At 49.8% G+C, this 13490-nt stretch overlaps 1 protein-coding gene across 1 annotated transcript; it reads left to right on the forward strand.

Moving 5' to 3' along the window:
* Positions 1 to 1750: 1750 nt before the first annotated feature.
* Positions 1751 to 13285, forward strand: zgc:77784 (uncharacterized protein LOC402947 homolog). The gene is made up of 5 exons (XM_048535242.2): positions 1751 to 1867; positions 4422 to 4540; positions 6216 to 6523; positions 11537 to 11678; positions 12869 to 13285. Exons 2-5 carry the CDS (start codon positions 4422 to 4424, stop codon positions 13005 to 13007), a joined length of 708 nt encoding a protein of 235 aa, XP_048391199.1. The 5' UTR covers positions 1751 to 1867; the 3' UTR covers positions 13008 to 13285.
* The last annotated feature ends 205 nt before the right edge of the window (positions 13286 to 13490 follow it).

Below are 13490 nucleotides of genomic sequence, written 5' to 3' on the forward strand. Positions count from 1 at the left end.
TAGTACACACTGCTGCGACAGAGCGTCGGGGGTAGAGGGAGTGGGATATTTGTGGATGTGATGCCAAACAAGCGGCTGCTTTGTCCTGGATGGTGTTGAGCTTCTTGAGTGTTGTTGGGGCTGCACCCATCCAGGTAAGTGGGGAGTATTCCATCACACTCATGACTTGTGCCTTGGAGATGGTGGACAGGCTGTGATGAACAAGGAGGTGAGTTACTCGCTGCAGTATTCCCAGCCTCTGACCTGATGTTGTCTTCATATGAGAAGTCTTATTCAGTTTCTGTTCAATGGTAACCGCCAGGGTGCAGTTTTAGTCTCCTTTTCTGAGGAAGGATGCTCTTGCTCTCGGGCGAGCACAGCGAGGGTTTACCAGGTTGATCCTGGGGATGGTGTGTCTGACGTATGAGGAGAGATTGATGAGGTTGGGACTGGTTTCATCAGAGTTCAGATGAATGAGGGGAAATCTTATAGAGACTTATAAAATTCTAACAGGTCTGGACAGGGTAGATGTTCCTGATGGTAGGTGTGTCCAGAACCAGGGGTCACAGTCTGAGGATTCGGGGTAGACCATTTAGGATGGAGATGAGGAGACATTTCTTCACCCAAAGAGAGGGGAGCCTGTGGGATTCATTACCACAGGAAGTAGTTGATGCCAAAACTTGGAATGTATTCAAGAGGTGAGTAGATACAGTACTTGGGGTGTGTGGGGTCAAAGGTTATGGGGAGAAAGCAGGATTAGGCGATTGAGTTGGACAATCAGCCATGATCGTGAAGAATGGTGGAGCAGGCTCGAAGGGCCGAATGGCCTCCTACTGCTTGTATCTTCTATGTTGAGGCGCATTGATTAGATTGTCTCTTATCTGAAGTGATCATTGCTTGGTATTTGTGTTTTTTCGTTTATTCATTCATGGGAAGAGGGTGTCACTGACCAGGCAGCATTTATTGCCCATTTCTAGTTGCCCAGAGGGCAGTTAAAAGCCAACCACATTGTTGTGGGTCTGAAGTCACATGGAGGCCAGACCAGGTAAGGACATTAGTGAACCAGATGGGTTTTTCCAACAATCGACGATGGATTCATGGTCATCATTAGATTCTTAATTCCAGATATTTTATTGGATACAAATTCCACCACCTGCCCTGGTGGGATTCGAACCTAGATCTCTGAAACATTAACTGGGCCACTTGATTAACAGTGTGGTGATAATACCGCGAGAACATCACCTCCACGAGCATGTAGCATGCATATTACTCGCCATTTATTGCGAAAGGTGCTGAACATTTTGCAATGATCAGCAAACATTCACAGTTGAGGGTTTGATGCTGTAAGACACAGGCAGAGCCTCTAATTGTAACATCAGCCCAGTTTCGGTGCTGAGATCATTAACCATCTGTTGTGGTGTCACTGGGGACATTTTAAGTTTCTCTCCATATTAATTAAGCGGTCCTCAGTTATTTGATTACACAGCACGGATTCCACATTTAGCCCCAGATTCCCCCACGAGACCCCGAGACTGAGCACTATATAAGGGATGAGAAGGGCCTATCTGTAAGTCAGTGGGGAGTTCGCGTTATGTGTTCTCGAGGTGCCCAGGGGCTGCTCCAAAGAAGGTTAGCTGCTGTCTGGGAATGTGGAGAGGGAGGGCAATCATTCCCTGGCACTATCCACCCCCCCCAACTCCCAACCCCCTCCCTCTCCCCACCCACACCCTCCCTCTGCCCAACACGGGTTTATTTATAAGCTGATCTCTCCCTTTCTCAATCGGTTGCTGGTCTTGCTGTTGCTTTTCAAGAATATAAAATAATCTTCCCTCCAAAACGTAAGGAGAAGGAAGTGGCTGCCTGAGGGAGGACTCAGTTCTTCACCAGGGTAAGTGATGGAATGAAAACTCTGTCCCCAACTCAAACCCAACATTTTGTAGCACTTACTGAGGTGTGGGATGGGGTTGGGGGGAGGGTGGGGAGGGGAGAGAGGGGATTTAGCCGTAACCTGGTGATAAATCAACTCTGCCAACCTGCTAAGCTGTGGAGCAGTGGAATACATTGGTCATTCCTTATGGACAGAGAACTTCCTTCAGTAGGTTTGCCTGCTCCCGGTTTGATCCGTGAGGAATAGTGAGGGAATCTCACTACACTGGGTCCCTGTTACCGCTCTCCCCCCCCCCCCCCCCCCCCCCCACCAATTTGTCCATGAAGAACCCAGCTAATGTACTGTAATGGGTAGTAACACAAAAAGGATCCCCAGGACAGGAAAAATCTGAGGAAAACAAAACAAAAGTAAAACTCAAACTAGCAAATTGGATCAGCAAAGGACATTCAATAAGATGCCACACAAAAGTTTACTACAGAAGACAAGATGATGGTGATATGTGAACACAGATAGACAATTCATTGGCTAAGGAGCATGAAACAAAGCTTGAGTAAATTTGAGTCACTAAAGAATGGAATGGAGCTTGCTGGGTCCTCAGCTATTTATGATCCTATCCGAGAGGAGGCACCAACTTTCCACTCGCGCTAAAGTTTCTAAAGATACAAAAGTAGTCAAAAATAGCAAGTCTGCAAAGAGACATCAGTAGGGCTCAAAGATTTGGCACTTCACGTGTGAGAAAGTGTGAGGCGATAGACCTTAGCAGGAAATGCAAAGTATGATTGAAATGGAGAAAGGTTGCAGAACACTGAATTACAGAGGGACCTTGTTTGAACATGAACCACAAGCTGCAGGTATGGCAAATCTTTAGGAAGGCTAATGTAAATGTAACCTATCCCTAGAAATATAGAACGCACAGGTCTGGGGGAGAAAGCAGCAGGATGGCACAAGGTAACGGTGTTTGATGGAGACACGGTGCGATGATAATTCTGTGATGATAACAAATAGGTGAAGTAGAAAAAACAGAGAAAGCCTTGGTTCAGCTGCACTGGGTAATGCTGAGAGCTGACCTGCGGGACTGTGGGCAGTCTCCTTTCACAGGAGATATGCTTGGCCAATTCCTGGGACGACAGGGCTATCATACAAGGCAGGGTTAACTATTGTTGGGTCTATACTCATTAGCATTTGGATGAACATGAGATGGTTTAATTGAAGGGGTCTGGCAGGGTAGATGTGGACAGCCTTTTCCCCCTCTTGGGGAATGCAGGGGGACACAGTTCACAATTACAGGGCTTCTTGTTAAAGACAGAAATGAGGAGAATTTTGTTTTCTCAGAGAGTAATTAATGCATGGAATTATCATTCCCAGAAAATGGTGGAGGAAGATTTATTGAAGCTAGCCTCGATTAGGAAGGGGGTCAAGGATTATGGTCACAATTTGTTTGGCCTTGATCCTATTGAATGAGGGAGCAAGTTTGAGGGGCTGAATGGCCTCCTCCTGTTCCTAGCTCGTTCGTTCCAGTGTCCTGCCGTGTGGAATTCCTCTGAACACTGAAAGGCAATTAGACCGGATGGCCCCATCGCTTATCTCAGAAAGTTGTCACTGTTCTGACATCAGGCTTGAGTTGTGGATGTGAGAACAGAAATTGCTGGAGAAACTCAGCAGGTCCAGCAGCGTCTGTGGAGAGAGAAACAGAGTTAACACTAAGAGGTTGTAGTGTGTATTCTTTGAGAAAGAGATGGTTTGCTGTGGAGTGATTTCTGAGTCTGTTTCATGTTCAAAACCAGAAAAGTTTGGCTTCCCTGTCTCCTCCATGCTGGTCCGTCGGGGATCTACCAGGTCACTGGGAATGTCTTGGAACCAGGCAAGGTGCAGGAGAGATTGTCCATCGTGGGGTCAGGGCTGGTGGCAGTGAGCTATTCTTGAAAAGGGCTGGCATGGACATGAGGGCCGAATGGCTTCTTTCAGAGCTATACCCAGCCTGCGATTCGCAGAGTGAGACAACTATCTTGGTTTCCAGACAATCTGGAAGATTTTCGTGGGTGATATTTATTACAGATTTATTGAAGTAATTGAGATTACATTTAGTCTGCTTCTGCAGGGGGATTCGAACATCTGTCACAAAAACAGACGTTGCTGGAAAAGCTCAGCAGGTCTGGCAGCATCTGTGAAGGAGAAAACAGAGTTAACGTTTCACGTCCGGTGACCCTTCCTCAGAACTTCCTCACCGGGCCCGAAATGTTAACTCTGTTTTCTCCTTCACAGATGTTGCCAGACCTGCTGAGCTGTTCCAGCAAATTCTGTTTTTGTTCCTGACTTACAGCATCCACTGTTCTTACAGTTTTCACTTGAACATCTGCCGGTGGATTAATCACTGGTCAAACACATTTCTTTCCTGCTTCATCGTTACACTGATAACAGCGTGTCCATCGCTCAGTCACCCTTCCCAGCTCCTCAATGACACTGCATGAACTCAACCGTGGAAGGAGCAGGCAAGCTTCTGGTCAATTATTAGTTCCAGGCGCCAGTCAGTTGTTGGTGTTGTTGTTGTTGGCAGATGTCAAAGGCTGCAGCGGCAAAAAAAGCTGCCCCACCCCCAGGATGCACCATCGACATCAACGATCCCAAAGTTCAAGACGCCGCCATTAAAATTCAGGCCTCGTATCGAGGGCACAGGTAAAGGGGCAGAGACAGCACAGAGACCGCCCAGTGGGGGCAGGTCCTGGTCACGTGTTTAACCATGCCCCCCCCCCAGGGGTCAGTGTCACTCCTTCAGGCGTCAGTGTGTACCTCCCTCAGGGGTCAGTGTATACCTCCCTCAGGGGTCAGTGTCACTCCCTCAGGGGTCAGTGTGTAACTCCCTCAGGGGTCAGTGTCACTCCCTCAGGGGTCAATGTGTCACTCCCTCAGGGGTCAGTGTCACTCCCTCAGGGGTCAGTGTATACCTCCCTCAGGGGTCAGTGTCACTCCCTCAGGGGTCAGTGTGTAACTCCCTCAGGGGTCAGTGTCACTCCCTCAGGGGTCAGTGTGTAACTCCCTCAGGGGTCAGTGTCACTCCCTCAGGGGTCAGTGTGTAACTCCCTCAGGGGTCAGTGTCACTCCCTCAGGGGTCAATGTGTCACTCCCTCAGGGGTCAGAGTGTCACTCCCTCAGGGGTCAGTGTGTAACTCCCTCAGGGGTCAGTGTCACTCTCTCAGGGGTCAGTGTGTAACTCCCTCAGGGGGCAGTGTACCTCCCTCAGGGGTCAGTGTCACTCCCTCAGGGGTCAGTGTGTACCTCCTTCAGGGGCAGAGTGTCACTCCCTCAGGGGTCAGTGTGTAACTCCCTCAGGGGTCAGTGTCACTCCCTCAGGGGTCAGTGTGTAACTCCCTCAGGGGTCAGTGTCACTCCCTCAGGGGTCAGTGTCACTCTCTCAGGGGTCAGTGTGTAACTCCCTCAGGGGGCAGTGTACCTCCCTCAGGGATCAGTGTCACTCCCTCAGGGGTCAGTGTGTACCTCCTTCAGGGGCAGAGTGTCACTCCCTCAGGGGTCAGAGTGTCACTCCCTCAGGGGTCAGTGGACCTCCCTCAGGGGGCAGTGTGTCACTCCCTCAGGGGTCAGTGTCACTCCCTCAGGGGTCAGTGTGTACCTCCTTCAGGGGTCAGAGTGTCACTCCCTCAGGGGTCAGTGTGTCACGCCCTCAGGGGTCAGAGTGTCACTCCCTCAGGGGTCAGTGGACCTCCCTCACGGGGCAGTGTGTCACTCCCTCAGGGGTCAGTGTGTACCTCCCTCAGGGGTCAGTGTCACTCCCTCAGGGGTCAGTGTGTCACTCCCTCAGGGGTCAAAGTGTCACTCCCTCAGGGATCAGTGTCACTCCCTCAGGGGTCAGTGTGTCACTCCCTCAGGGGTCAAAGTGTCACTCCCTCAGGGGTCAGTGCCACTCCCTCAGGGGTCAAAGAGCCACTCCCTCAGGGGTCAGTGGACCTCCCTCACGGGGCAGTGTGTACCTCCCTCAGGGGTCAGTGTCACTCCCTCAGGGGTCAGTGCCACTCCCTCAGGGGTCAGTGTACCACCCTCAGGGGTCAGTGCCACTCCCTCAGGGGTCAGTGTCACTCCCTCAGGGGTCAGTGCCACTCCCTCAGAGGTCAGTGTACCTCCCTCAGGGGTCAGTGCCACTCCCTCAGGGGTCAGTGCCACTCCCTCAGGGGTCAGAGTACCACCCTCAGGGGTCAGTGCCACTCCCTCAGGGGTCAGAGTGTATCACCGTTGGGGATAATTTGATAAACTTGTCTTTCTGCACGTAGCCACAGTGATTGATTGGTTAATGATGTTGGCCCTCCCCCCCCAACACCCGTCTCCCCGTTCTGTCCAGGTCTCGTAAGGAGCTGAGGGAAAAGGGCCCTCCGAGGATCCTGAAGGAATTGAAGGATGTGGTGTTGATCGAGGGCAGTGCAGCGAAGCTGGACTGCAGGGTCAGTGCCTTCCCTGACCCTCTCATTCGCTGGTTTAAGGACGGTCAGGAGCTGAAGGATGGGCCCAAATACCGCTATGTGTTTGAGGACCCTGATGTGGTAGCGTTGGTGGTTAGGGACGGGACTCTGTCTGATCTAGGAAAATACACCATCTCAATCAGCAACACCTTCGGAGAAGCCTTTGATTCCGCAAAGATCATCATCGAAGGTAAAGAGATCCCACCAGATCCCTCCGGGTTGTCATATGTGTGTTCCCAAAGCTCACTTCAGCCTCTCGTGTCTCGGCCAATCACGTCCAAAAGCCTGTTGAGCGTATCCCACCCAGCTCCTTCCACGAGCTGATTGGTGGAATGGAACCTGTTTATTGTGTAGTCATACAGTCATAGAGTAATACAGCATGGAAACAGGCCCTTCGGCCCGAACTGGTCCATGATGACCATGGTGTCCACTCTGTTCATTCCAATTGGCCACATTTGGTTCATTTCCTTCCCATCCATGTACCTATCCAAATGCTTTTTAGATGTTGCTATTGGCCTGCCTCAACCGCTTTCTCTGGCAGTCCCTTCCATACACGCACCCTGCTCTGCGTGAAGAAGTTGCCCCTCGGGTCCTTCTTTAATCCTTCTCCTCTCATCCTAAACCTGTGCCCTCTAGTTTTCACTTCCCCATCCCTGGGAGAAAGACTGTATGCGCTCATCCTATCTGTGTCCCTCATGATTTTATACACCTTAATAATGTCACCCCTCATTCTCCTCAGGTTCCAAGGAATAAAGTCCCATCCTGGCCAACCTCTCCCTATAACTCAGGCCTACTAATCCTGGCAACATCCTTGTAAATCTCCTTTGCACACTTTCCAGTTTAACTATCTCTTTCCTATAACAGGGTCCCAGCACTGATCCCTGTGGCACACCACTAGTCTCAGCCCTCCAGTCCGAGAAGCAACCTTCAACCATCATCCTCTGCTTCCTACCATTGAGCCCATTGTGAATCCAATTAGCTAGGTACACCTGCATCCCATGCGCCCTAACCTTCATGACTAACCTGCCCTGCAGGACCTTTTCAAAGGCCCTACTAAAGTCCGTATAGACAATATCCACTGCCCAACCCTTATCTATCCTCTTGGTTACCTCTTCGAAAAACTCTGAAAGGTTTGTCAGATATGACTTCCCTCGCACAAATCCATGCTGACTATCCCTAATCAGACCTTGGCTATCCAAATGTCAGTTGATCCTGTCCCTCAGTATCCTCTCCAAAAGCTTGCCTACCACTGAATGTCAGGCTCACTGGACAGTAGTTCCCTGGCTTGTCTTTGCTCCCTTTCTTAAACAATGGTACAACATTAACCCCCTCTAGTCTTGCAGACCTTCACCAGTGGCTAAAGATGAAGCAAAACTCTCTACCAGGGCCTCTGCAATTCCTTCCCTAGCCTCCCACAGCATCCCCCCTACTTGTTTCCCTTATTCTCTTAGCATCCATGATTCTCTTCTCAATAAACACTGAGCAGAAAGATTAATTAAAAATCTCCCCCCATCTCCTGTGGCCCCACATATAGAAAGCCATATTGATCTTTAAGGGGACCTATTCTCTCCTGAACCAATCTCTTTCTCTTAGTATAGCTATAAAACCTCTTAGGATTATCTTTAACTTATCTGGCAGATCCATCTCATATCCTCTTTTTGCTCTGATTTCCCTCTTGAGTGTGCTCCTTCACTTTTTATAGTCCTCTAGGAATTCACTTGAGCCTGATAGCCTAAACCCAATGTATGTCCCTTTATTTCTCCTGACCGGAGCCTCAGTATCCCACGTCAGCCAGAGATCCCTAAACCTGCCAGCTTTTCCCTTCACCCTAACAGAAATACAGTGTCTCTGGACTCTTTTAAAAGCCTCCCATTTAGCAGTCCTTTCTTTTCCTTCAAACAGACCCATCCAATTGACCTCTGCTAGATCCTGTCTAATGGCCCCAAAATTGACCCTGATCCAGTTCAGCACCTTAACCTGTGGACCTGTCCTATCTTTTTCCATAACTATGTTAAAACTAAGAGAGTTATGGTCACTGGACCCAAAGTGCTCTCCAACTGACACTTCAGTCACTCATTTCCTAGAAAAGGTCCAGTGTTGCACTCTCCTGGGTAGGGCCTGCAATATACTGGTTTAGGAAACTTTCTTGGTCACATTTCACAAATTCCACCCCATCTGCACCTATTACACACTTCCCAGTCAACACAGGGGAAATTAAAATCTCTAACCAATACTGTTCTATTATTCCTACAGGTCTCTGCAAGCTATTTACACATGTGCTCCTCTAGTACCCAATGGCTATACAGTCCCAACAGATTGACCATCCCGTTCTTGTTTCTAAGTTCTAACTATAATGGCCTCATTTGATGACCCCTTAAGAATATCACCTCTAAGCACTGTTGTTATGTCCTCCCTAATCAAAAGGGCAACTCCCTTTCTTCACTAACTTGTACTTCTGTCATGTCTCAGAGATAATGGGAACTGCAGATGCTGGAGATTCCAAGATAATAAAATGTGAGGCTGGATGAACACAGCAGGCCAAGCAGCATCTCAGGAGCACAAAAGCTGACGTTTCGGGCCTAGACCCTTCATCAGAGCTCTGATGAAGGGTCTAGGCCCGAAACGTCAGCTTTTGTGCTCCTGAGATGCTGCTTGGCCTGCTGTGTTCATCCAGCCTCACATTTTATTATCTTCTGTCATGTCTGTAGCTTCCCTATCTTGGTACTTTGAGCTGCCATTTCTGCCCTTCTCTCAACCAGGTTTCTGTTGTGGCAATAATATCCCAGACCCCGGAGCCAATCCATGCTCTGAGCTCATCTGCTTTACCAGTCAGGCGTTGTGCATTGAAATAAATGCACTTTAAACCAGAAATCTTTTCCCTCCTTTTACTGTGGCCCTGGCTGTCCTGAACTTGCTCTCAGTGGCCAATGTATTTTTCCCTGACTTCTCAATGGCCCCTCTCTTATTGAGAGTCCCACCCCCTGACAAACTAGTTTAAACCCTCCCGGGTAACACTAGCAAATTGGACATTGGACCCCCTCAGGTTCAAGTGAACCTGTCCCTGTAGTACAGGTCACCTCTACCCCAGAAGAGATCCCAATGATGCAACAACTGAAAACCCTGGCCCCAACACCAGATCCTCAGCCACCCTCACTCCCCACCCTCACACCCCTCCCCTACACTCCATCCTCACTCACCACCCTCACACCCCTCCCCCACACCTCACCCTCACTCCCCACCCCTACACCCCACCCTCACACCCCTCCCCTACACTCCACATTCACACCCCTCCCCCCACACTCCATCCTCACTCCCCACCCTCACACCCCTCCCCCACACCCCACATTCACACCCCTCCCCCCACACTCCATCCTCACTCACCACCCTCACACCCCTCCCCCACACCTCACCCTCACTCCCCACCCCTACACCCCACCCTCACACACTCTCTCACACCCCACCCTCACACCACTACTCCACACCCACTCCTACACCCCACCATCACACCCCTCCCCCACACCCCACCCTCACTCCCCACTCACTGCCCCATCACCCATATCCACTCAATGCCCCATGACCTGCATCTGCTCATTCTCCTATCACCCATATCCATTCACCGCTACATCACCCATATCCGCTCACTGCGTCAACACCCATATCAGCTCACTGTGTCATCACCCATATCAGCTCACTGTGTCATCACCCATATCTGCTCACTATGTCATCACCCATATCTGCTCACTGTGTCATCACCCATATCCGCTCACTGTGCCATCACCCATATTCACTTGCTATTTCAGTCCATTTGCTGATGAAATCCCTGTCTGTACAATATCTCCTTCAAACACAGCACCATCAATGACCAACTGCCGTCTAGTCTCTCCTCCTGCTCCCTCTGTTATGCCCCCCTTCTCCGCATCTGGGCTCCACATTGATTATCCCTTCGCTTGTGCTGTCTCACTGACCTGCAGTTTCTTACTATTCCTGCATAACCCTCCTCTCCCTGTTTCTCTCCCCACTCCCCCCCGCCAAACATTGAACATCCTGAGCTATGAATCCGAAAGCCTGACAAACTCCATTCACAGCCTTGTTCTGTTCTCAACAACACCCTCCATGAACTCTTTCAGTCTCCATACACTGGCTAAAATCAAACGAGGAAGATGATTTCCAAGTGGAGAATTCTGGGGATCAGAGGAACATTGCCATAGTGGAGGGTGGGAGTAGTTTCAACCAGAAATTTCAAAAGAGATTTAAATAAATAATTGGAATGGTTTATAAACAAGTAGAAGTACCCTGAGGAAATGCCTAATAAATTATATTATATTTGTTCATGATATGTGGGTGTGTCTGACTGTGCCCAGCATTTATTGCCCGTCCCTAGTTGCCCCTTGAGAAGGTGGGGGTGAGCTGCCTTCTTGAACCACTGCAGTCCGTGTGCTATTGCTCGACCCACAATGACCCTTAGGGAGGAAATTCCAGGATTTTGACCCCGTGACAGTGAAGGAACGGCGATATAGCTCCAAGTCAGGACGGTGAGGGGCTGGGAGGGGAACTTGCAGGGGGTGGTGTTCCCATGTACCTGCTGTCCTTGTCCTTCCAGATGGAAGTGGTCGTGGGTTTGGAAGGAGCTGCCTGAGGGTCTTTGGTGAATTTCTGCAGAGCATCTTGTAGATAGTACACACTGTTGCTACTGAGTGTTGGTGGTGGAGGGAGTGGGATGTTTGTGAATGTGGTGCCAATCAAGCGGCTGCTTTGTCCTGGATGGTGTCGAGCTTCTTGAGTGTTGTTGGGGCTGACCCCATCCAGGTAAGTGGGGGGAGTATTCCATCCCACTCCTGACTTGTGCCTGGTAGATGTGGACAGACTTTGAGGAGTCAGGAGTTGGGTTACTCGCTGCAGTATTCCCACCTTTGTCCTGCTCCCGTAGTCACTGTGTTTATGTGGTGAGTCCAGTTGAGTTTCTGGCCAATGATAACCCTCAGGATCTTGATAGATAGCCTGGCACAGCCAGGATTGCTGAATGGCCGTCTGTGCTGCTATTTGTGGGGATCATATTGACCTCCTAAGGTTACAGAGCCCATCGTGCGTGAGGGTCTCCCAGTTTGACCTCAGGGCTTTGGAGGTTCACTGGCTGGCTGCGTCATCCAACGCTCCCCACCCCCCCTCTCGGTGGGTCGCCCTCACTCGCTCTGTCTCGTTGCAGTCCCAGGGAAGATTCAGAAGGGTCCGGACAGCGTGAAAGTGAAAGTGGGGCAAACAGTGAAGCTGGTCGCTCACATCAGCGGTGAGCCTGAGCCTGACGTTGGATGGGCCAAGGATGGCGAGGACGTGGAAGAGGATGACAGGTAACAGGGTCTCAGCCCAGACCCAGTGGTGGGGGGAGAGGGTGTGGGGTGGAGGAGTTCATCTCCGTGGACAGGATACAGCTCAGTCTGGGCTCAGGGCAGCAGGTCCTTGGGGGTAGGCCACGTTTGTTTCCAATGGAAACTCATTTCAAAGACTAGATTCTTTTTTAATCTCATTCTGAGGGCCATGGGTCTCAATGGCAATTTTTAGCCCATACCACAGAGGAGGGGCAGGTAGTGAGGTTTCACTTGGCACCTCTGTCAAGACCAGCATTTGTTGCCCATCCTTAATTGCCCCTGAACTGTGTATCTTGTTGGGCCTTTTCAGAGCGTAGTTAAAAATCACCCATATTGACTGTGGGTCTGGAGTGACATGTAGGCCAGACCAGGTAAGGATGGAGGTTTCTGTCCCTCAAGGACATTAGAGACTCTTGTGGATTTTTCCCAACAATTGACAATGGATTCATTGCCATCCTTAAACTCTTAATCCCTGATTTCTATTGAATTCAAATTCCACCGTCTGTCATAGCAGGATTCGAACCTGGGTCTCCAGAACATTACCAGACTCTCTGGATCTTTAGGGCCCAGTGATAATAGCACTGGGCCATTGCTCCCCAATATTACCATAGCACCATTCCCTCCCCTTCCTGCCATCAGAAGGCAATTGAGGGTCCAAATAATGAAGAGAAGAGCAGAAGATCAGCCATGATCTTAATGGATGGCACAGCAGACTCAAAGGGCCGAATGGCCTAACTGATTTTTGAACTGAAATGATACTAAGCCTGAAGGATCTCTGCGTTGTAGGTCTCAAACTCACCTCTGTCCTTGGGCAATGGCACCAGAGAGGGGACTGGGAGAAATATTAACTCAGATGGGATCTGGGAGACACTGTTGAAAGTCTGGGGGGTAATAGATTCACTGGAGCTTTCAAATGGGGGAGTTGAAGATGGGACATTAACTTGTTGTGGGGGGGGGGGGTAATGTGCAAAGTATGAGGGGCATTGAGATTACCTGCAAAGGGCTGGCACCAGCACAGTAAGCCGAAAGACCCCTTCAAGCACTGTACATTTCTAGGTTCCCGCATGGCACGTGTGATGGAAATGGAGAGGGGATAGCATGGGGAAAAGGTTTCACTGTGAGCTTCACTGGGAAACTCAGCTCCTCTCTGCCTCTCTCTCTCTCTCTCTAAGATTGTTTTATGATATTGGTGAAGACACCACCACACTGACGATCAAAAATGCCACAAAAGCAGATGCTGGGAAGTACGAAGTCTTCGTAGAGAACAGTCTGGGAATGGACCAGTCGTTTGCCAGAGTTGATGTCATCTGATTTCTCTCAACTCGCCATCTCTTTCCCTCCCTGTCGGTTGCTCTCCCTGTCTCTCTCACACTTTCTCCATCTCCCAAACACTGTTTTGATGGTCTGGGAGCGTCTACTACCCCGACTATCCCAATACAGCCGTCACTCCCTCTGGCTCATACTGAGAGGCAGCCGAAGGTTAGTGACCTACCCTCAGGGATCACAGACGGTTGGTGCTAGTACTCCATTCCTCACCACTGACCCACTCAATGGGATGAAACCGCTTTTGTTTAAAATAAATATTTGAGACTGTTTCACTAATAAGGTGAGCGTGTGTAATGTCATTGTTTAGGTCGGAGAGGGTCAAATCACAACAACTGAAGGGTTCATCCATCATCAACACCATTATCCCCAGTAAAAGGAAAACGTAGGGAATGATGAACCGACGGACGGATAGAATGATGAACTGATGAAGGGTGTGAATGATGAACCAACGGACGGATAGAATGATGA

This window comes from Stegostoma tigrinum, chromosome 7, assembly GCF_030684315.1.
Source record: "Stegostoma tigrinum isolate sSteTig4 chromosome 7, sSteTig4.hap1, whole genome shotgun sequence".
NCBI classification, from domain to species: domain Eukaryota; kingdom Metazoa; phylum Chordata; class Chondrichthyes; order Orectolobiformes; family Stegostomatidae; genus Stegostoma; species Stegostoma tigrinum.

Bases quoted from the DNA above. Each gene is read 5' to 3' on its own strand.
- zgc:77784 (XM_048535242.2), top strand. From the start codon at position 4,422: ATGTCAAAGGCTGCAGCGGCAAAAAAAGCTGCCCCACCCCCAGGATGC. The intron at 6,524-11,536 runs GTAAAGAGATCC...GTCTCGTTGCAG, and splicing joins CGCAAAGATCATCATCGAAG to TCCCAGGGAAGATTCAGAAG. The intron at 11,679-12,868 runs GTAACAGGGTCT...TCTCTCTCTAAG, and splicing joins GACGTGGAAGAGGATGACAG to ATTGTTTTATGATATTGGTG.